This window comes from Alosa pseudoharengus, unplaced genomic scaffold (assembly GCF_046254945.1).
Source record: "Alosa pseudoharengus isolate Yale_2024_CS ecotype anadromous, Long Island Sound unplaced genomic scaffold, YU_APseudo_1.1 YU_APseudo_1.1_scf_10, whole genome shotgun sequence".
NCBI lineage: Eukaryota > Metazoa > Chordata > Actinopteri > Clupeiformes > Clupeidae > Alosa > Alosa pseudoharengus.
This window is the reverse complement of record NW_027468565.1, coordinates 23,573,627-23,597,036: the sequence shown is the minus strand read 5'-3', so window position 1 is coordinate 23,597,036 and position 23,410 is coordinate 23,573,627. Positions and strand designations below refer to the sequence as shown.

Genomic DNA, 23,410 nt, shown 5'->3' with positions numbered 1-23,410 from the left:
GAATTTTCCCAGCTCGCAAACCAACAGAGAGTTGCTAGACTAGCCCTGGCAGCAAATTACATTAAACTTACCTTTGCTGTCGCTAGGGTGCGTCTAGATTTCTAGGCTAAAAGCAGACGATTGATTAGCTGTCTTCAGAGAATATTTCTATCAATTTGCCTACCGTGCTAACAGGTCTGTAGAGGATGCTATATCTCTATGACTCCACAGCATCCTGTTTTTAATACTATTGTACCCACTACATTATTTAACTCCAGCTGATGGGAATCAATCAATCCCTCTGTTACTGGATCTTAAACTTTTTATCAGACAAGAAACAGGTGGTTAAAATGGGCAACCTGTTCTCTAATTCACTGGGGCCCCACAGGGAGGGGTGTGCCCTCTCTCCTCTGCTCTATTCTCTCAATGACAATGACAATGACTGTGTCCTATTCTGACAATGTTTTTTTTTTTTTTTTAACATTATGTTTATTGGTTTTAACAACACAAAACAAACAACATACAACAAAAGAACAAGACTCGGCTCACAGACTCAAATATACAAACAGACTTTGCTCATTAATTATATGACGACATAGAATGACAAGATAAATTAACATGAGATTGGAAATGAAATACAATAAATAAAGGTTCTATCCAGTTTTACATGAATCCTCTTATTATGACCGCCGCGCAGCGAAGCGGCGGTCATATAGGTTTAGTCAGATTTTTTTTTTTTTTCTTTTTCGCATGCCCAAATTTCTGTCAATGATTCCCGGGACACTGAAAGACCGGGGTACACGAAACTTGGTGGGCATGTAACCCCACATGGATAGCATGGAACCATCGTTTTTCGTTTTGATCTGTAGCCCCCCCGCTGGACTGGACCCCCCGAAAGGAGGGTAGGGCAGACACAGTTTTCTGTGAATATCTCGAAAACCGTAGGGTTTAGGAGGACCATTTTTTTTTTTGTATGTTGATCTCAAGGGGCCATGTCAACCCATTCCATAACCACTCATTTCATGTATAGCGCCACCTAGTTAAACACAAAAAAGTAAAAATGAGGTGTTGTAATTGAAGGTATCTGTGACCTAACAAAGTCAAAACTGTACAAAATTGGAAGTGTAGGATCATTATGACACCCTCTGTATGCACGCCAAGTTTCGTGGAATTCCGTTCATGGGGGGCCACACAATAAATTAATTTATGTTACTATACACCAACTGGTCTGTAGGTGGCCGGAGACAGTTTTCTGTGAATATCTCGATAACCGTAGGGCCTAGGAGGTCCACCTTTTTTATGTATGTTGGTCTTAAGGGGGCATGTCAACCCATCCCATTACCACTTATTTTATGTATAGCGCCACCTAGTTAAAAATGAAAAAGCAAAAAATTAGGTGTTTTCATCACAATATCTCTGGCTGACAAGGTCAAAACTGCACGAAATTAAAAGTGTAGGATCATTTTGACACCCTCCGAATGCATGCCAAGTTTTGTGTACTTTCGTTCATGGGAGGCCTTACAATAAAATAATTTATGTGTACATTTAGTGACGTACAACAACAAGGATTCCCGGGACACTGAAAGACCGGGGTACACAAAACTTGGTGGGCATGTACCCCCACATGGATAGCATGGAACCGTAATTTTTCGTTTTGATCTGTAGCCCCCCCGCTGGACTGGACCCCCCGAAAGAAGGGTAGGGCAGACACAGTTCTCTGTGAATATCTTGAGAACTGTAGGGCCTAGGATGACCATTTTTTTCCGTATGTTTGCCTCCAGGGGTCATGTTAACCCATTTCATGTGCACACATGTGCACAAACAGATACACACACACACACACACACACATACATTCACAGTAATCATACGTATGACCAGGGTGCGATTTGTGTAAAAACCAGAGGTGGGGATGATTTTGAATAAGTTTGTAACCCCCCCCCCCCCAAAAAAAAAAAATGAACGAACGATTCATAGCCTAGTAATGTCATGGCTAATAATACCCTAGGCCTATATTATTTTTGCCACCTTTGTAACATTTTAGTTTTAGTTTACCGTGGTGTATGACTTTAAACAGCGAGTGTGCTTGGTATGATCAGCTCCTCTAATGCAGGGTAGGACTACGTTTTGACAAGCATACAAATTCACCTTGTTCTTGCCCCATCTGAAATGACTTCTCTACTTTTGCTGCCTCCATCCTTTCTGTATTTGTTGTGTAAAAAACGTTGTATATTATGGCACTGAAGTCTTAAGTTAGTGAATTGGCTAACAGTGTTAGTTGGTAACCAAATAGTACACATTGCGCTACACGCTGCGTAGGCTACGTGCATTCTCTCTCCTGCTGATTTGCGTTCAGTAGCCAAGTGCGTAATATTGCAAAAGTTGAAAAAATAAATGTGTTTATTGTAGCCTACAGAAAATAAATAGCCTATCATACTGTCAGTTAATTGCCTACAGTGTAGTGAAGAGTTTGGAGAGTAAAGTTATAGGGCAACTTGAAGTTTTATGAAAATACTTTACGAACCAGAACATAAAGACCATGAAGCTTCTATTTCTTGCAGCTGTTAAAACACCCGCTAGATAGTTTAAATACCCACCAACATACGTTTTTGCAGTACAGATTATTTCTAAAAGTTATTTGTCTACTACTGGCTGATTTATCAAATGAGTGCTTTCTCGTTCGTCAGGTGTTTCGGTAGAGAGCCATTGAATAAGCGATGCCAAGCAATTTCTGTAGTTCCTTCGGACAATAGGCCTACGTTCTACTCTACGTGCAGTTGTCCTCCATCTCAGTTGCATTAGTTTTCTAATTTTGAAGGTTCTAAAACATTATTATGCTTCACTGAATCCTTCTAGTTTTCTTTCATTTGTCCAGCTAACTTTTCCATTGAACCTAGCCATTTATGATGGATTACACACTCGACATTCTGAAATGTCCTGCACGATCAAGGCCAAATTAAGTTATCACGCAGCCACTGTGTCAGCAGCATCAGTGCTGACGGTGACGGTGCGTTTCTGATGTCAGATTATTATGTAGGCTAGCCTACTAGACTGTTCTCACGTTGCAGCGCTTTACTTATATGAAGTAGCATTAATCAATATGAGAGGCAGAGGGGGATAAATGTTGTCCCCCCCGACGATAAAAATAATTTAGCAGAGGTAGGGATAGGAAAACCAGAGGGTGGGAAATCCTCACCATCCCCCCCTACAAATCGCACCCTGCGTATGACACATACTCACACAGTAGACATATGTACGCTTGCATGCACAGGCACATACGCAGGCACACACAAAAGCACGCACACACACACAGGCATAACATAAACATGTACATGCACACAATTCAAGAATTTCTCAGAATTATGAACAGGCAAGATGGAGGTGGGGTTGTATAAAATTAATTTTACATGTGAAATCTATGAACTAATCATGTTTTGGTACTTGTTGTCTAGCAGATATCAGTGAGAATTGAGTGTGGATAATGCAATTTAGTGAGACAGTTAGAATCATATAGGCCTTTCAGCATGATTTATTTTTGTGGAAAAAATGTGCTGGACTGGGCGGCGGTCATATTTTGTACCGCTCTGCGGTACATCTAGTTAGTATGGTTTCAATATTTAACCCCATAAAGGACATGAAAGGTTCCCATGTTCTGCGAAAAATGTTATCTTTATCATGCAATTTACATGTCAGATAATCCAGTGATATATATTCTATTACAACTTTATGCCACTGTGTTCTAGAGGAGGGTTTGTCAGTTTGTCACATTTATTAAGATGCATTTCCTAGCACAGAAAGTTAACATTTTATATAATTTCTCTTTGTATTTATCATTAATAAAACAGTTTGTTATCCCAAGTAACATGCAAAGAGGATAACACTGTAGTGACATGGATAAAATCCTGTTTATATCTTGCCCCACCATATTCCAAAAATGTTTAATTTTCTAACATGACCACAGGCAATGGGTGAGACTCCCTATCTGTATTTTACACTTAGGACAGTGGGGGGAGAGGTCAACACTGAACTTATGACGCTGGGAGGGGGATATATGAGCTCTGTGCAAAATTTTTAATTGAACTGCTTTAACCCTGTTGCAGATACTCAAGGTCCTTGCATTATTCCATGCCTCATCCCACTCATCATCTGTAATCTCCACGCCGAGTTCTCCTACCCATTTACCTTTTAAGTGTAAAGTGCCGGTAGTGACATATTCCTTAATAAGTCTATAAAAGAAACCTATGGAGTGGCCTGTTTAAAGTGAAAAGAGCTGTCGCTCTATGCGGGAACTGCTTTGGTCAGTAAGAATTGTTGTATCTTTTTTAATGAAATCTCTTAGTTGAATGTATCGGAAAAAATCCTGTTTAGGAATATCATACTTTTCACTTAACTGACTAAAGGACATCAATGTGTCTCCAACAAATACATCACCTTGCCTGGAGATCCCTTTAGTATTCCAGATCAGAAAACCAGGATCTGTTATTCCTGGCAAAAAATCTAAGTTATCACATATTGGTGTAAAAACAGAAGTGGATTTATGTCTACCCTCCAATCTTCTAATTACCTTCCAGGCCTTGACAGTATAGACTGTAATTGGATTATGACATGCATTAACTAAAGGTTTTCTTAAAAATAAGAGGTTTGCAAGAGGTAGTTTGGACATAGAACTTTCTATATCCAACCATATGGACAAAGGATCTTTGCGTATCCAGTCAGTGATAAAGCGGAGGTGTGCACTAAGGGACCGTTCGTTATTTATAAACGGGGTCACCGGAGGAAAATAGGGGAGGGTCATGTCTTTTCATTCTTTGTTGAGGGGAGGGTCACCTAACTTTTTTTCGTCTAGGAGGGAGGGTCACCCATCTTTTGTATTAATGAAAACAGCAAAAAATCAACAATGGCTTGTTTGATTGTTGATTTCTGTCGCCATATAACGTTCTCTTTCGTTCCATAGCTCTGTCAACATTGAACAATGAAAATAAGGGAGATTTCCCGGGTTTCTCACGCAAAATACGGAAAATGTAAACATTCGTTTCCATTAACGTTGGAAGGGTTGGAGCAACAAAGTAGCCTACTTTATTCACGCCTAACAGCCTATATCCATTTGGTCAACTTTATCCAGCCCTAAAAAAGCTAAATTTAACTTTGGTTTACTTGTAGTTTACCGTGTAGCCTAACTTTAAACAGTGTGCATGCTTAACATAAAGCATACTTGTGCTTCATTCATCCACACATCCAGCTCCTAACGTTTTGACAAGCATTTCTACCAATTGACCTTGTTCCTGCCCATCTCTAGCTTTGCTGTCTCAATCCTTTCTGTTTTTGTTGTTTGCAAAAAAATATATAGTATTTATTGGTAACCAGCAACAAGTGCAATTTGTTAATCGCTGTCATTCTCTCTCCTGCCAACAAAAATGTGTTACGTTCCAAGTAGCAGTGCGTAATTCTGCTTCATAAAGTTGAACAAATACATTCGTCATATAAATAGCCAGTTTATAGTCTACAGTGTAGTTGGTAAGTTATGGTAGGGCAACTTGGAGTGAATATACAGGGGGAATTCTTTGTCTAGCTGAGTAGCCTGGCAGGTGAGCACGTAGGCATAGCCTACGGCCGAACACTGCAAGCGCTAATGAATCGTGCTCTCACGACAACCACGTCGTTAAATAGGCCTAGGTTAAAATCACTCTGAGTTCGCATTCAAGCAAGCAAAACGATGATTTGAATACATCTGTTTCACTGGAAGGGCAAGGGGTACTGTAACAACAGGACTACACAGAGACAGGCCACAATGCAGGACTAATGTTATGAGAGTATTACAGTAATATGGGATATTCTACGGGAAAATATTAAAACGGCAAGACAGCAGGGAAATGTTAAAATGATAAACCCGGAAAAAGTTGGCATGTTAGGTATTTTTTGGTCCCTGTGATTATTTGTGAAATTGTGCAAACGGCCTTTTCAAGTCATTTGAGAAGGAAGGAGTGTAGTAAGCTCCCAAATTGACGCTCGTCTGAGAAATTGAGTTTTGGATAATGTTCAGCTTTGGCAGCTTTACAATGACTGAGGAAGCCTAGAGACGAGTCCATAGCAACAAGTTCATGTGTTGAATTTGTTATTACCCAGTGTGCTTTGGTGAATGGTCTCAATGCTTTATTGTTTTATTTCATGTGAATACTTACTAGAGGAGTAACTTTTCAAGTAGTGTGTGCATTTAGTTTCCATGCTTATTGTGTTTCCACAACAATGTTAGTGAGTAAATCTACTGAAATGGCCACCATCTTGGTGAAGTGTGATGTGTAAGATCAGAAAGCAGAGGTTGATTTTAGGACAGTAGCATATGTTGATGTGTTTTCATAGCGCGTAAGAGCGTGGGCGGAAGACATCGACAATTGGCCGGGGAGGGTCATTTTTGAAAATGCTGCTGGAGGGTCGTTGAAAATTATATTGCAGGCAGGGGAGGGTCATGTAACTTTTGATCGAAGCACTCAAAATCCCTCCGGTGATCCCATTTATAAATAACGAACGGCCCCTAAGCTGATATTTCCTAATATCGGGGAGGTCAAGACCACCCTCTGACGATGGAAGGCTCATGGTTGCTAAACTGAGGCGGGGCTTCTTCTTTGCCCATATGAAGGAGCTAAACCAACTGTTCAAGCTTTTAAGGGTTTTATGAGACAAAAGAACTGGAATCATCTGAACAGGGTAAAGCAATCTAGGCAAAACATTCATTTTCAGGAGAGCCACACGTCCCAGCCAAGAGATGGGTAGTGTATTCCATCTCTCCAGATCCAATCTAATGCGTTCAAACAAAGGGGTGAAATTAGTTTTATACATTTTATCAAAATCTGGGGTTATATATATCCCTAAATAAACAACGAAATGTTGGCCTCCCTCAGAGACGCTGGCAGGATGCCCCTTTCTAAGGAATCCTGTAACATGTTCAGCAGAGGTTCAGCTAATAGATTCTGGAATTCTTTATAAAACTCACTACTCAGCCCGTCAGGCCCAGGTGCTTTCCCAGAATGCAATGCACTTATAGCGTCCAGTACCTCCTCTCTGGTTATGGGCGCATTAAGTCTGAACTTTTGATCTTCTGCCAGTTTTGGAAGACTGAGAGAGGAGAAAAAGGTATCCATTAAATCTGAGGTATCCTGCTTTAAAGGAGACATATTATACCCCTTTTTAAACAAGTTAGAATAGGTCTATGGGCCATACAAAACATGTTCATAAAGTTTTTTGCACGAAATCAATCTCACATAAAGAGATCTCTGCAGCCTAATTCTTGCCAGCTTCAGTCCCTTTCAGAATGAGCCGTTTTAGGGCTCCGTCACTTTTATGCAAATAAGCTATTGCTGGCCACGCCCCACCTGTCAGATGTTTACCCTGCTCGTTTTCTTCACGTGAAAACCTCCACCGCTCGGGTGAAAATGACGGATTACAGAGGCGCACTCCAGCCCAACATGTTCGACCCAGAGTCTGACCCAGATCAAGATGAAGAGGAGCCACCTGCAGAAACACCTCCACGAATGCTGCAAGCAGTTGCTGAATGGTTTGTTAACTTTTTAAATCAATGTATTTATCCTCCATCTGTGCTACGTGTCATATTAGGCTTGGCTATTAGCCTTGACCCTTTTCAGCCTGTTACGAAGTAAACGTAATGTAATTTTTAGTGACATAAAGCCAGTTTTTTTACAATATTTAACATTTGCTTGCATTTAAAAACTTCACTAGATTCACAGCACTTGATTAGCTTATATTATTATTATTATATAGGTGTGCATGTGGAAATTGTGGGGCAATGCCAACTGAGGCAGAGTATATGCTGCCAGGAGATTCCACAGGTAACATTTCTAAGCTACAGAAAGGCCTGTAGATATGTCACCGTGTTACTAACTTATTTACAAATGAGCTAGCGAGTATGCCATATTACTCACTCATTTACAAATAATGCTAGCGACTGTGCTAGCATAGCACTCACCTTACCTTACCATTATAGATCACACAACGTCTGCAGCAGCTGGAGGAGATCCCTCAATGCATAATTGATCATCCATGTTTATACCCGGTGTGCCTGAATGTTTATTCTCTTCAGAACGCACTGAACATCTACAGAGCTGACCATGGGGCCTTACGGCTCCGGGGAATAGAGCAGTACGTGTTATTATGACCGCCGCGCAGCGAAGCGGCGGTCATATAGGTTTAGTCAGATTTTTTTCTTTTTCTTTTTCGCATGTCCAAATTTCCGTCAATGAGTCCCGGGACACTGAAAGACCGGGGTACACGAAACTTGGTGGGCATGTAACGCCACATGGATAGCATGGAACCATCGTTTTTCGTTTTGATCTGTAGCCCCCCCGCTGGACTGGACCCCCCGAAAGGAGGGTAGGGCAGACACAGTTTTCTGTGAATATCTCGAAAACCGTAGGGTTTAGGAGGACCTTTTTTTTTTGTATGTTGATCTCAAGGGGCCATGTCAACCCATTCCATAACCACTCATTTCATGTATAGCGCCACCTAGTTAAAGACAAAAAAGTAAAAATGAGGTGTTGTAATTGAAGGTATCTGTGACCTAACATAGTCAACACTGCACGAAATTGGAAGTGTAGGATCATTATGACACCCTCTGTATGCACGCCAAGTTTTGTGGAATTCCGTTCATGGGGGGCTGCACAATAAATTAATTTATGTTACTATACACCAACTGGCCTGTAGGTGGCCAGAGACAGTTTTCTGTGAATATCTCGAGAACCGTAGGGCCTAGGAGGTCCACCTTTTTTATGTATGTTGGTCTTAAGGGGGCATGTCAACCCATCCCATTACCACTTATTTCATGTATAGCGCCACCTAGTTAAAAATTAAAAAGCAAAAAATTAGGTGTTTTCATCACAATATCTCTGGCTGACAAGGTCAAAACTGCACGAAATTAAAAGTGTAGGATCATTATGACACCCTCTGAATGCATGTACAAATTTAGTGACATACACCAACAAGGATTCCCGGGACACTGAAAGACCGGGGTACACAAAACTTGGTGGGCATGTACCCCCACATGGATAGCATGGAACCGTCATTTTTCGTTTTGATCTGTAGCCCCACCGCTGGACTGGACCCCCCGAAAGGAGGGTAGGGCAGACACAGTTCTCTGTGAATATCTTGAGAACTGTAGGGCCTAGGATCAGGGTTCGTACACCTATTCCAACATCAAATTCAAGCACTTTTCAAGCACTTTCAAGGTCAATTTTCAAGCTTTTCCAGCACTTTACAGCGGTGGCAAATGACATACTATACGAATATACTAACTCAAAATTATTTTTACTTTTTTTATAATTTAGAGATGGTTTTAACAGACAAAATTGTGTTTCTTAATAGCAGGAAAAGAAATTAAAGGAAAACTTATGGTGCTTTAATGTCCTTTCCACTTGTAGAGCCTATAAGCATTAAACCACAAAACTAAGCTGAAGTTTGAGACATGACCAAGGCCGTAGCCAGGATTCAAATACCGAGGTCAGGGGTGTTGATAGAAATGTTGCCCCCCGCGAAATACTATGGGGGTCCGGGGGCATGCCCCCAAGGAAGAAAAATGTGAAAAATAACCCATTAAATGATGACTTATGGTGAATATTGCGGATACTTATAGATACATTGACATAAATATCATTTATACATTATAGCATAAATCACACTTAGCAAAGTAACCTATATATGCCTATGAAAGACTTAACCATAGGGCTGTAATGTAAAGGCTATCATGATCATTTATAACATGTTTTGTCTATAACTTAAACCAACACACTTTTCCACAATATTCTACTTTTTTAGATGCACCTGTGTATTTCAAGAGCCTTTTCTCCAATTGGTTTTGAGGATATTTATACTGATCTCTGCTCCATCTTGAATGCTCTGCTTCTCCTCATCAGAGTAGTGAATGTTGCATTTATAAATTGCAGTGTCATAGGCTGCGGAGCTTGTACCTTCTGACACAGTTAGTGTCACATATTGACTCACACTCACTTGTTAGGGCCCTTTGCCTATTATTTCCCTCTCTTCTCCTAGCTCTTTCTCCTCATTTCCACCTTTCTGCCTGATTTCCCTTCTCCTGTCCCCTGTGTAAATAACTGACCAATAATCAATATCATGCTTAGATAATATCCATATAAATATCTACTATTATCTATCTATATGCTATTGGTCCATACTCTGATATCTAATTTTCAGTGCAGGTTAGCTAGCTGCAACTCCACTGAATTTCAGCATAACATTTTGAGTAGGCCTTTTTACATTACATTACATTACATTACATTACATTTGGCTGACGCATTTTTAGCCAAAGCGACTAACAACATGGTAAACAGTTTAAGTTTAGAGCAATTCTCAACAATATTAGGACAATTTAAAAAACATTAGAGTACAGTAAGAATAAGTGCATCAGTGAGTGCAGTTTTTACAGTTACGTGTCAGTTTAAGACGGCTGGTGAGTGCTAGGATCAGCAAGACTTGTTGTAAGTGTTGCTATGAGAGGAGATGTTCTCTAAAGAGCTGGGTCTTCAGGAGTTTTTTGAAAATGGAGAGGGATGTCCCTGCCCTTGTAGGAACTGGCAGTGTGTTCCACCAGCGAGGAACAACAGATGAGAAAAGTTTGGATTGGCCTGAGCGTACCGGAGCTGGAGCTAGACGTCGTTCGTCTGAGGAGCGCAGCGGTCTGGAGGTAGCGTATGTCTGTATGAAGGCATTCAAGTAGGTGGGAGCAGAACCGGAGACTACTTTGTAGGCAAGCGTTAGAGCCTTGAATTTGATGCGGGCCGCCATAGGTAGCCAATGTAGCTGGATGAGTAGCGGGGTAACATGTGCCCTCTTGGGTTGGTTGTAGACCAGGCGCGCCGCCGCGTTCTGGATCATCTGAAGTGGTTTTACTGCGCAGGCTGGGAGACCTGTCAGGAGGGCGTTGCAGTAGTCGAGTCGTGAGATGACTATTGCCTGAACCAGAAGTTGGGTGGCATCTTGATTTTAGTAAGTCCTGATTTTCCGTATATTGTAGAGTGCGAAACGGCATGACCGGGCGACTGAGGCAACATGATCTGAGAAGTTTAGTTGGTTGTCGAGAACAACTCCTAGATTTCTTGCAGTCCTGGTAGGTGAAACAGACAGAGAGTCAAATTTGATGTTGATGTCGTGGTGTATGGTAGGTTTAGCTGGGAGGACCAGCAGTTCAGTCTTTGAGAGGTTCAGCTGGAGGTGGTGTGCCTTCATCCATGTAGCTATGTCTGAGAGGCAATCCGAGATCCGTGCTGAAACCAAGGGGTCATCAGGTGGAAAGGACAGATAGAGCTGTGTGTCGTCTGCATAGCAGTGGTATGAGAAGCCATGCGAACGGATAATCTGTCCCAAGGAGGTGGTGTAGATAGCAAAGAGAAGGGGGCCCAGTACTGAGCCCTGGGGGACCCCTGTGGTGAGATGGTGAGGTGCAGATAGCTGACCAAGCCATGATACGTTAAATGAGCGTCCTGTGAGGTAGGATTCAAACCAGGAGAGAGCAGAACCGGAGATTCCCATGTTAGCGAGTATAGAGAGAAGGATGCGGTGATTAACCGTGTCAAAGGCAGCCGATAAGTCGAGCAGAATGAGTACTGATGACCGAGCGGTCGCCCTGGCTTCTTTTAAGGCTTCTGTTACAGACAGCAGAGCCGTTTCGGTAGAGTGGCCGCTTTTGAACCCAGACTGATTTGGATCCAGAAGGTTGTTCTGTGAAAGGAAGTCAGAGACCTGTTTGGAGACTGCTCGTTCAATGCCTTTGGATAAGAAAGGCAGGAGTGAGACAGGGCGGTAGTTCTCGACTTGAGCAGGGCTTGAAGTCAGCCTTTGTTCAGGTCTGACGATTTTTTATTTTGGACAATGGATTTGTGGGTATTGAAGTTTATTTGAGCTGCGTGAGACATTGTGTTGCGTTCGTTAGTTAGGACATAGCTCCGCGATGGCAGAGTCAACTACTTTCGTTTTGACATGTCAGAGGTATCTACAACTACGTGTTGCGTGCGTGACGGTGCGTTGATGCAAGGATAATTGTCTTGTCGGCTATTTTTAGTTAATAAATAAAACGAAATTTGAAGAAAGAAAGATGACCTCTATGGTAGATAGGCCTACGGCCATAGACATGACTGGTGCGGTTTTGCATTCACATACCATAAAGTTTCGTCTCCCTCTTCAACCTAACTTTCTCCTTGTTTTCCAATGATTGGAGATAAGTAGCCTATTCAATAATATGTTAGCTTTAATGGCGACCTAGCTAGCAATGCATCTGTATGACCCTACATGATTTCTGTTCAACAGTCCGAACTAGCTATTTTCTAACCAACGCTCATTAAAACGGCAACCTCACTTCATGTTGATGGTCATCTCCGACTGTGTGCAGGGGGCGTTGTCACGCATGAAAACAGACTGGCAGATCCATAGACTGGGCAGATCAGTCACACACGCAGAGGCACAAGCGAGGACCATGGCGGAGAAGTTTTAATTTTAAACTCTCCGACTTTCTGCATCTATAGGCTAAAATAGCTATTCCGTCAGATAGCTATCTGTGGCAAAAGAAATACACTTACAATTTTAAGCATTTTCAAGCACTTTATCCGAAATGCAAGCACTTTTCAAACCTTAAAAACGCAACATTAAAATTCAAGCATTTTTAAGGATTTCAAGCACCCGTACGAACCCTGTAGGATGACCATTTTTTTCCGTATGTTTGCCTCCAGGGGTCATGTTAACCCATTTCATGTGCACACATGTGCACAAACAGATACACACACACACACACACACACACAGTGGCGCAAAAAGTGGGTATGCGCTATATGCGGCGCATAGGGGCGCAGCTCCATGGGGGCGCCAAAGTGATGGTAAAAAATATATATATATATATATTTGGTATTTTCTATATGTAGCTACTGCTGTCCGTTTCTAAATCATTTCAACATTTTATCAATGTTCTATAACATTTTAGAGGACTAACAGGCTAGAGTAGGCACCCTATCTCATAAGATTCCATCATAGAATTTTGACATATAAGAGGGAGTGGGGGCGCGGTGAGCGCTGGGCGAGCAGATAGGCCTACGAGTAGTGAGTTGCCGTCTATGGAAAAAGATGGATACAGCAAGAAAGAGTGAAAAGGAGATGGCATGTCAAGGGATGCAACAGCAGGCAAATAAGTGGACGGTGAAAGGCAACAGGTAGGATTTAAAGTGATGACGTCTGTACTTGGAGGCTTGCAAATATGAATGTTAACAGACTAACTAGCGTTTGTTAAGCAATGCCGATTGAAACATAGCCTATTCCATTCAGATAACTAGGTGGCTACCATGCTCATACTGCACTTTTAATGGCCAATTGCAAACAGAAATGTCATGCTCGCAGCAACTCATTACATGTTTCCCAATTAAGGCTCCTTGTAATAACTTAATATTGTGTTGTCAATGTGGTGCAAACAAACAAGGCTACAGTGCCTATCAGCCTTATGCACTGTGAGCAATAGCTGGCAAAAGGACGTTATGAGAACCGTTTAGACTCTCTTAAAGTGACAATGCACCATTTATCAATACTTATCAAGTATAACATCAAGTTAAACATTGGCAGCATTTCTTTAAAAACATATTCAATAGACACTAATGCACATTAATAGTGTAAATTATTGGCCCTTTGTTTTGCTTTAGTTGTTTGTGTTTTTGTTTTTTTTTTTTGGGGGGGGGGGGGGGGGGGCGCCAATATTGTTGTTGCATACCCCTCAAAAATCTGTAGCTGCGCCCCTGCACACACACATACATTTACAGTAATCATACGTATGACACATACTCACACAGTAGACATATGTACGCTTGCATGCACAGGCACATACGCAGGCACACACACAAGCACGCACACACACACACACACACCCACCCACACACATAACATAAACATAACACAAACAATCAAGAATTTCTCAGAATTATGAACAGGCAAGATGGAGGTGGGGTTGTATAAAATTAATTTTACATGTGAAATCTATGAACTAATCATGTTTTGGTACTTGTTGTCTAGCAGATACCAGTGAGAATTGAGTGTGGATAATGCAATTTAGTGAGACAGTTAGAATCATATAGGCCTTTCAGCGTGATTTCTTTTTGTGGAAAAAATGTGCAGGACTGGGCGGCGGTCATATTTTGTACCGCTCTGTGGTACATCTAGTTTATTAGGCTACTTATTCGTTTTTCCAAGTGTTCATGAGAAGTGATAGGCTACCGTTTTTATCAGCAAAAGCAGATGTTAGTCTATGTTCATAGGTCACTAATGGCCTTACACACCAACACATGCCCCAATTGTTGTTGTCTTTCTTTTTATGTATGGCTATTGTCTGCAAATTCAGCAGGTATCAAACATACACACATAAGACATTACAAAATATATTTATTACAGAAAACAGAAATAAAACATAATATTTCCTTGAAATATGACAATTGCACTTTGCATTTTTGACAGAACTGACAGATTATGTAACCTGCTAACTAATGCAATGTTTTTTTTAGTCGTTACAGGTATCTTGCCTACAGGAGCTTTGTCAGTTGGTGTTGGGGTTTCCTTGGACGCAGAATAAGGGTCGTCAATCCGTCATGTGTGGTCCTGCGTGTTCGTCGGGAGTTTCCTGACAGCCAAGGACAATACGTGGGCTTCAAACTGCCTCCCCTGGATTGAAGCGAGAAACATAGTTGGCGATCACCTCCTCCTTCTCTGGGTGCTCAAACTCTGAGGACAGGTCCGGAGGAATGCTTATTTTCAGGAGTTCCTCCCTGTATGCTTCTGGGTCCATAAAGACCTCGCCCATGATGAAGCCCATCAAGTGTTCCACATACCCTGTGCAATATTTCACAAACACTTCTGTAACTATGTACATAGTTTGTAAAGTATTTCATTGTACATTTATTTATTGTTTTGTTCATTGTAAAGCCACTATAGTGCAATAGCATACATAATGAACAGATCTTTTATTGTTGATAAATAAAAGATTATGTAACTTACGGAATGTTGTCTCAGTTTTGATGGGTTTCACCCTGCACTCTCCCTTCCTGTACTTTGGGAAATGCATCCTGTACAGAGGGTCCCCAGAGGATGAGGTTGCCTGGTCTCGTGCAGCATTCTCATTGTAATGCAGAGCAGCCAGGTAGAGTCTTGCGCAGTAAAGAGAAAACCAAACATGAAAATAATGGCATGCACATAATATGTATCATTACCATCTGTGAAATCGAAGTTCCCGTTACCTGCAAAGCATCCCAAGGAAAGGAAACACCACATTTTTTGGAGCAAATTGCAAGATCACACTGTGAAATGACTCTAATGATGAGGTCCGGTGGTGGGGGCTAAGCTTAGCAATGTCCTTGAGGACTCTTTTGGCACTCAGCACCTTCTCCAACTGGTAGAACGCTGGAGTTCCTACAACAGACAAAAAACATTGTTCTATCACAAAACCATGATATGCCAACAGTTGCAATGGGCCAATATAACCAAATTAGTTGAATCCATATGACTGACTTCCAATACACTAGTTCTGATTGTCAACTATAAAGGACTTGTACAATGTGTTTGAAGTGATTTCCTATACATAACAAAAGATACCTGTTGTCAGCCATTTGTTCTTGTCGCGGGTTTTGCGAACTGGATGCAGACAGGCTGGGAAATTGGAGTCCTCGTGGGTGTGGACGTCCCGGACATGGTTGAGGATGGAGGTCCATTTTGCCACCCTCTCTGGTCCTGACGCAGATGTTGCCGCAGTCCAGTAAATGTGATTTCTTATGGCCCGCATCCACTTCTTCAGCTTCTGGCAGTCTTTTATTTTGCTGATCTTCTCCAGCTGTTTTGAAAGTCCAGGAATTCAAAAAACATTTTCACTTTTGATCCTCAACTTTCAGATCATAACTATAACATGCCGCAGGTCTAATATCTAATTGTCAGATAGAAAGATTGAAGTAGTTGAAAGGCAGCTTTTTCTATAATTCTAGAAAGAAAATGCTATTTCGCAATTATTCAGGCCAGTGTTTTCAAGTTTTGTCTTTTTTAGGAGGGGGTGGACTATTGCATGTTTAAAATGACTTGGTTCTTGGCCAGAGATAAGAGATGAGCTGAGAATACAGGGAGGATGGAGGGACCAACACATTCATATATGTTAATCACAAATAATAATAATAATAATAATAATAAAACACCTTTTTCCATGTGCCAGACGTCATAGTACTGGTTGATGCCAGCTTCCCTCAGGAACTTTTGTATCTGCTGGTGTCGGTCTGTCACTATACAGTCAAGGGTCACCTTGCGCCCGTTCAACAATGCAAGGCTTCTCTTCAGGCCCTCCTTCTCCATGTGGTAGCTACCGCCTACCTCGTTGCTCTATGAAAACAAATCAGATGCATGTGTCTATACGTAGCAGGTGCCACATGGGCAAATAAAAGCTTCTTACAGTATAATTAATTCCCACTCACCTGGACCAACTGAACATCAATCACGGTGTTGGTTTTCAGGTCCATCACGGTGTAGCTACCAAATTTCGCGGAGTGGCCTTTGAAAACATTTACATAGTAATATAGTTTATATAGTAAAAAGTAACCTAAGGCACGTCATTACATAGTAATTGTTGTACTTCACATATTCAAATACCTGGAGAGTCAGCCCTCATGTCGCCACCAATTATGCCATTTTCCCTACTAAGGCGGAGCAGCATGTCATCCTGAGAGGCCTTCCATTTGGTGAGAATGGCAGGTTCAATATAGGTGCGCGCATGCCGACGAAAGGTGTCGTAAAGGAACACTTGTAGGTGCATAGCCCTAAAGACCTAATAGTAAACAGAGATTGGAAAGAAAAGGGTTGTTGAAAACATTCATGTAATTGCACCTAAAGCTGGCACTACCTCTGTATTATTTATCATTTCATGCTTTATTCAACAACTATGACCAAATTCACTTACCCTTTGAATTTTAAAGAATGAGGCTCCACTCACATAGACTGCCACAGAGAGCTGAACATTGCCAGCTGGTGTGTTGTTGAGTAGGGGTTGGCTGTCCCAGGTTCGGCGGTACTCACAATGGGGGCACTGCTGCACCACGGAGATGAATGTCCCGAGCAGTCTCGTTTGAATGGTGCACACCTTGAACAGCTCCATGATGCAGGTCTCGTAAACTATATATTTACTCACTTCATGGATTGGAGTAGATGGCATATCTCTGTAAATGAATAAATAAAGAAATAAAACGCAACAAGTGATGGTACATAATTGGGTACAAACAAATGACAATAAGTTACTGAGGTAACAGCTAGAGGATTAACCTTATCAGAAACATTTGTGAGAGATCATACTTTGTACCTTCACTTCTGAAGTGAGGCTGAAGAGTCCGCAGAGAGAGCTGTGTACCAACAATACGTTTCAGAATCTCTGGGTGATCTGTTTGACAACCAATTTCTCTTGTTGCCGGAAACTGTGAAGTGCAAGCCTGTAGGATGAAAGTCTTAGCATAACTGCTAGCAAACATTAGAGGTGTTCCAACTTTTAGTTATCGTCAAATATCTACCTATACACAGCCATTAAACTATTTGAATATCAACATTCATTAAACTGCTAGAAAACGTTAGCTAAGTAAAATGGTTAGCAGGTTAGCATTGCTAGCACTGCTATAAAACATTAGCTAAGTAGTATGGTTAGCATAGTTAAAAATCTTAGCATAACTGCTAGCAAACATTAGAGCCATTCCAACTTTCAGTTATCGTCAAATATCTACCTATACACAGCCATTAAACTATTTGAATATCAACATTCATTCAACTTCCAGTCTGTCAACAACTTTTAAACTATTTACCTTCAACTTTTAAACGGTCTACTTTTAAACTATCATTACACTATCTATTAAACTAGCTGTCTATCAACAACTTTTAAACTATCTACTGTCTATCAACAACTTTTAAACTATCTACATTCAGCTTTTAAACAGTCTACTTTTAAACTATCAACTTTTATTAAGCTATGCAACCACCATGTCTATCCTAGCATCACCGTAGTAACCATCTCTGTATTATCTGTTTTAACTATACATGATATTTTACATCACAACTTTAGCATTTTCATGCACTGGTAATTCCTTGGAATTGCATTTCTAGTTATTATTATTTTTCTTTTTACCTTTTTGTGCACGCTATTCAGCCCAAACCGCTTAACGTACAAATTTGGTTCAAACACCGTTCCGTAGATCTTCCAAGGCTTTACCGTCCTATCTGTTTTTCATTTTTGAGAAGTTTATACTTTTTGAAATATTTGTAATTAAAAGTGTATTTTTCCCCCATAGACTTGAATGGGGGCTGGGATGTCATAATAGAGCCAGCTGCGCTCGTTAAGTAGTTCTCAGAGCAGTTCCCAGGCTAATCAGAACACTGGCACAGGTGTCACCTGTGAGGAATTCAACTGTCTCAGCCTCTAAGCCAGTGTTTTTCAACCACTGTGCCGGGGCACACTAGTGTGCCGTGAGAGATCATCAGGTGTGCCGCTGAAAATTACCCAAATGTCACTCACTGAAAAGCAACTGTTGCATCAAAGAATTGATAACCACATGCTCTCATTGATTGTATGATTGCACTATTTGTGGTATGCAGGCATTGTACAACGGGGGCCGCATATCCAGTATTCACAGAATCATCACATATCCAGTTCATAACAACAATTAAATTAGATATAGTCACCTACAAATGAAACAGAGGGCGCTTGTTTTATTGAGCAGGTCTTGCATAGAAGCCATAATAAGGTTATATCTGTGTATTATTTGAAATTTTAGGCTATGGTATGTTTATTTTTTAAGAACATTTTAAGTGTCAAAAGTGTGCCGTGGCTCAAAAAAGGTTGAAAAACACTGCTCTAAGCATACAATCTAGCTCTACCTGAACTGCACATCCTGTTAAAGTGTTTCCTGTGTGTCAAAATAAAAGTCCCAGCCATATCTCATGCATTCAGCATTATATCTCCAGAACGGCTTGACGTACATGCTTCAAATTTGATACGAGTGTTTTTATGGACTCAAAGATGAAGTGAGTTGATGTTGGAGGTTGAAGGTCAAATGTCAAGGTCAAAAACACCTTGAGTGTTATATCTCAATAATGCCATGTCACATAAGATTCAAATTTGGTTACTCCAAAAGCACCTTTGCAGGTATCACAATTACCCTACCAACTAGCTAGCAGCAAGCTCAACAGCCCCACCAACACCCTAACCAGCAGATTGCATCCCCTCGTGTAATTCCTCGGAATTGCATTTCTAGTTTAGTTAATGTCACTCGGACAGACCGACAGAATTTTTTTCCCCTCACAGTCTGTCCTGCATTGACAACATTGAGGCTACATAGCCTAAACGAATGCTTTAGGTTTTTCTAACTTGTATGCTTGATTTTGAACTATCTGCTTGTGAATGAAGTTGTAGCCTACTTTCTTTTGTTGAACGGTGCTGGAAAGCGTGTCCCTGTTTCCCTGTCATCATGTCATTGCTCTCGTCTCGTTGACTCTGGTTGTAATCTCACCCAAAGTTGCTGCACCTTCCAGTAACGTTGTCTGAGCTGTTAGATCTATAGAACATCTACTTCCGTGGATAACATGGGCTGATACTATATAGGCCAGTCCTTACTTTTATAATCATGGGGCAACGCTTTGGGCGAACTCGATGTAGGCTAATTCACAAACGAAACAGGCATGAGACTCTTACACAGCACAGCAAAACTCACTGCTCACTCAGAAGAGTAAAAAGGGACGTTACATGCCATCACATCAGAGTCTCAAAAAGTCTCCAAGAATGCCAGAAAAAGTAGCTAGATTTGTCGCTAGTCGCTTTTTACAAAAAAAGTCGCTTGGGGGTCTGAAATCTCGCTAAATATGGCGACAAAGACGCTAAGTTGGCAACACTGATAATGCGCAAAGCATGAGATATGGCTGTGACTTTTATTTTGACACATGGGAAACACTTAAACAGGATGTGTAGTTTTAGGGAGCACCAGATTGTATGCATTAGAAGCTGAGACAGTTAAATTCACAGCTTATTTTTTAGTCTATGATTAACAGGTGACACCTGTGCCAGTGTTCTGATTAGCCCGGGAACTATGCTACTCTGGGAGCTTCCCCTCCTGATATGTATAGTGCTCTCCTCTCCTCTCCTCCTGATGTGTATAGTGCTCTTAATATGTATAGGCCATTATTACATCACAGCCATTGAAGTCTATGGAGGAAAAAATAGCTTTTTAACATTTTTAATCCCCAGCAGATCATCCCAGCCTAGGAAGAACAGTACAGTGCATTTTCATGCACTGTAATAAGAAGCCAGGAGATTTCAAGATAGTGGATTCCATCCACTATAATAAATCTAAAGAGTCATATCGTGTGGAGTTTTTTTCGTTTTGGCAAGTAGCCGTGTAACAAGTGGGTCAATGGCGGGGTCCTGTTCGCCCTGTCGGGACTTATTTTCTGATTATGACCTGTGTTCTATACATTGTCCCTTACTTAACTATCAACATGGGTTATGAAATGTCAATTGTACTCTCGATCTATTGTATTTGTCATGGAAAGTCCCTCTCTCCAATACTGATTGAGTTAATGTGATGACCTTTGACTGTTATCAACCTTTGTCAAGAAGGGAAGCAAAAGGAGAAGTGAAACACTGACACCCCCCCCCCCCCCCCAGGCTCTGCACGTCTCCTCTGCCTTTAAAGATCCTCTCGGTGACTAAAAGTGGGATTTCATGTGTGGGATTTTATGAAAACTCCCCCATCTGTCGGGGTCTCCCACGTAGAGCTCGGGGGTCTCCCCGACAGCCTCCTCATAAAGGGCCGTTTGGAACCCAGTCCTCAGCAGATCAGTCTGTCACTTGGTCCTCAGCCGAGCCAAAACAACCCATCACTACCTGCTGCCTAGCTGCTCAGCTGCCCAGCTGTCCTCCTGCTGCCTGCACTCCAGTTCTCCAGTGACATGGCCGTGTCTCGCCTCCTGCTGCTCACCACTCTGGTGCTGCTGGGTGCCATCATGATCACAGAAGGTAAGAGGGTCAAGGGGGGGTGAGAAGAACACTAGAGGAGAGATGGGGGGGGGGGGGCAGGAGTATGTGAGGAGTGATTCATGTGACAGAGACAGTGAATGATAGAGGAGGGAGAGATGGTTGGGGAGCTGGAAATGGGAAAAGAGGCAGAACTGCAGTATTCAAAAAGGTCAGTGTCAGCAAGAGAGTGAGTATGTGTGCATATTTGTGTATGTGTGTGAGTGAGTATGTGTGCATATTTGTTTATGTGTGTATGTGTGCACATTTGTGTATGTGTGCATGTTTGTGAGTATGTGTGCACATATATGTGCATGTGTGTGAGTATGTGTGCATATTGTATGCGTGAGTATGTGTGTGAGTATGTGTCCATATTTGTGCATGTGTGTAAGTATGTGTGCATATTTGTGTATGTGTGCATGTTTGTGTATGTGTCCATATTTGTGCATGAGTGTGAGTATGTGTGCATATTTGTGTATGTGTGAGAGAGCATGTGTGCGTACTTGAGTATATGTGAGTGTGTCTGAGTGAGTATGCGAACATGTGTGTATGTGGGAATGTGTGTAAATGCATGTGTCTGACAGTGCTGTTGATGTTTTGAGACCCTAACACCTGCATTGTCTTGTAGGACTGCGTATGGCCAGTGGCCCCAAGATGTGCTGCTTCAAGTTTGAAACTCGCCCACTGCCTCAGAAACGTGTGATAAGCTACAGCCACACCAGCATGCAGTGCTCCAAACCTGCTGTGATGTAAGTAGAGCTTCAGGAATCTCTGCATGTCTTTGTTTGACTGACCACCTATTCATATTTCAGATTATTAAGTTAGTCATTAAGTTAGAAGAGTATCATCATATTAAACAGGCAATACAACACAAGAGTTTTAATTTATTAGCTACAAGCTGCAGATCATTCTGACTTCTCTACTGCTGTGTTCATCTAATAAAAGCACTTAGATTTAAAGATATCCATTTCTGTCTGTAGAAAAACTATTAACAAATTATTTCACACTTATTATACACATAAATTCAGGGTTTCAAATTATTATCAAATGTTTTTTCCTTGGTTAATAAATTATATGAACCTAACTTTTACAGTGGTCTATGAAATATATGGCAGATCATTGGTAGTTAAACATCCATTCAGTTAGGGGAGTCATTATGCACTGTGTTCGTAGAGAGCTTGGGTCATTATGTATGGTCTGCTTAACCATAACTCGGAGTAATCCTCTCCACGGATGTCTCTGTCCATTAGACTTCAGACTGCGAGGCGTCAGGTGTGCGCGCAGCCCTCCGAGGCCTGGGTGCAGCAGATCATCAGTGGCCTGGACGCCCAGAACCCTGGACAGCAGAGCCCGCTGTGAACATGAGGCACACACACAAACACACTTGTTTGAACATGAGGTCTACAGACACCAACATACACACTCATGTGAACACACAGACACACACACTCATATACTAAACAGTTTCCAAAAAATACCTAAACCTGCATAGTGTACCTTTAAACTGTCATATTTACACTGATTGTGAGGACTAAATGAATGTACAATATCTATTCCATAGAGAAAATAAGCTTTGTTTTTTTAATCAAATACTTACCTCTTAAATTATAATGAAACATACATGAATGCGTGTATGCTGAAAAGCATACACATGACGATAAAACAAAGCTAATATAATAATATTGTATCCTGTATTGTATATTGTAATCCTCATATTTTGTTGAACTCTTGTGTAATAAACCTTCTTATCAGTGTGAAATATTTACTTCACTATATCTACTTGACCTTAAAACCAAGTCAAACTGTCTTAGCCTAACAAACAGTAGAATGTGCAGTAAACTAGGCTACTCTACAAAATTTTGAGAATGGTTTTATAAATCAACCATTCACCAAAGGTTTTTTTATTTTTTCAAATTTCTCTTTGTTTTTCATAGTTTTGCGATTTTATGAGTTTTTAATTTAATCATGAGAATACTCATGTAGCAGACTCAAGGACTTACAGCTTTTCTGGTATTCTCTGGTAACGCACATTAAGTATGAAAGTTTATGTAAAAATTTCAGATACACACAGGAGACATAATACATTCCTTGTGCTGTAGCTAGAGGATTTCCCATAGTATCCTAGCAACAAGCAAATCTATTTACTATTACACATCATAACACAGGATTCAACAATAATGCGCAGTTGGCTGGAGTAAATGTACTGTAACAACACACTGTATCAACACAACACTCACACTAGTACTACATAGCTGTCAACATTGAGGTTTGAAAATAAGGGAGATTTCCGGGTTTCTCACGCAGAATACAGGAAAATGTCAACATTCGTCCCCCAACGTTGGAAGGGTTGCAGTATTAGTCCGTTTCGCAAT

At 41.2% G+C, this 23,410-nt stretch overlaps 3 protein-coding genes across 3 annotated transcripts; 1 reads left to right on the top strand and 2 right to left on the bottom strand.

Moving 5' to 3' along the window:
* Positions 1 to 14,669: 14,669 nt before the first annotated feature.
* Positions 14,670 to 15,854, bottom strand: LOC143138242 (uncharacterized). The gene is made up of 4 exons (XM_076298744.1): positions 15,611 to 15,854; positions 15,256 to 15,427; positions 15,017 to 15,165; positions 14,670 to 14,851 (listed from the first exon to the last, which is right to left on the bottom strand). Exons 1-4 carry the CDS (start codon positions 15,795 to 15,797, stop codon positions 14,670 to 14,672), a joined length of 690 nt encoding a protein of 229 aa, XP_076154859.1. The 5' UTR covers positions 15,798 to 15,854.
* Positions 15,855 to 16,063: 209 nt separating this feature from the next.
* On the bottom strand, positions 16,064 to 17,550 carry LOC143138232 (uncharacterized). The gene is made up of 6 exons (XM_076298734.1): positions 17,349 to 17,550; positions 16,953 to 17,208; positions 16,646 to 16,820; positions 16,471 to 16,547; positions 16,198 to 16,378; positions 16,064 to 16,113 (listed from the first exon to the last, which is right to left on the bottom strand). Exons 2-6 carry the CDS (start codon positions 17,202 to 17,204, stop codon positions 16,064 to 16,066), a joined length of 735 nt encoding a protein of 244 aa, XP_076154849.1. The 5' UTR covers positions 17,205 to 17,208; positions 17,349 to 17,550.
* A 3,322-nt stretch (positions 17,551 to 20,872) lies between these two features.
* LOC143140305 (C-C motif chemokine 3-like) lies at positions 20,873 to 22,797 on the top strand. The gene is made up of 3 exons (XM_076301096.1): positions 20,873 to 21,041; positions 21,667 to 21,787; positions 22,289 to 22,797. The coding sequence occupies exons 1-3, from the start codon at positions 20,975 to 20,977 to the stop codon at positions 22,395 to 22,397; spliced, it is 297 nt and encodes a 98-aa protein (XP_076157211.1). The 5' UTR covers positions 20,873 to 20,974; the 3' UTR covers positions 22,398 to 22,797.
* The last annotated feature ends 613 nt before the right edge of the window (positions 22,798 to 23,410 follow it).

What these genes read in the sequence shown, in the direction of transcription:
- LOC143138232 (XM_076298734.1), bottom strand. Translation starts at nt 17,204, where the DNA reads ATGCCATCTACTCCAATCCATGAAGTGAGTAAATATATAGTTTACGAG. An exon ending in CATTCTTTAAAATTCAAAGG is followed by an intron (nt 16,821 to 16,952) that starts GTAAGTGAATTT and finishes GTTTACTATTAG; the next exon opens with GTCTTTAGGGCTATGCACCT. An exon ending in CGTCTGGCACATGGAAAAAG is followed by an intron (nt 16,114 to 16,197) that starts GTGTTTTATTAT and finishes CTGTATTCTCAG; the next exon opens with CTCATCTCTTATCTCTGGCC.
- LOC143140305 (XM_076301096.1), top strand. Translation starts at nt 20,975, where the DNA reads ATGGCCGTGTCTCGCCTCCTGCTGCTCACCACTCTGGTGCTGCTGGGT. An exon ending in TGCCATCATGATCACAGAAG is followed by an intron (nt 21,042 to 21,666) that starts GTAAGAGGGTCA and finishes ATTGTCTTGTAG; the next exon opens with GACTGCGTATGGCCAGTGGC. An exon ending in TGCTCCAAACCTGCTGTGAT is followed by an intron (nt 21,788 to 22,288) that starts GTAAGTAGAGCT and finishes TCTGTCCATTAG; the next exon opens with ACTTCAGACTGCGAGGCGTC.
- LOC143138242 (XM_076298744.1), bottom strand. Translation starts at nt 15,797, where the DNA reads ATGCGGGCCATAAGAAATCACATTTACTGGACTGCGGCAACATCTGCG. An exon ending in TTCCTTGGGATGCTTTGCAG is followed by an intron (nt 15,166 to 15,255) that starts GTAACGGGAACT and finishes TTACTGCGCAAG; the next exon opens with ACTCTACCTGGCTGCTCTGC. An exon ending in CAAAACTGAGACAACATTCC is followed by an intron (nt 14,852 to 15,016) that starts GTAAGTTACATA and finishes AATATTGCACAG; the next exon opens with GGTATGTGGAACACTTGATG.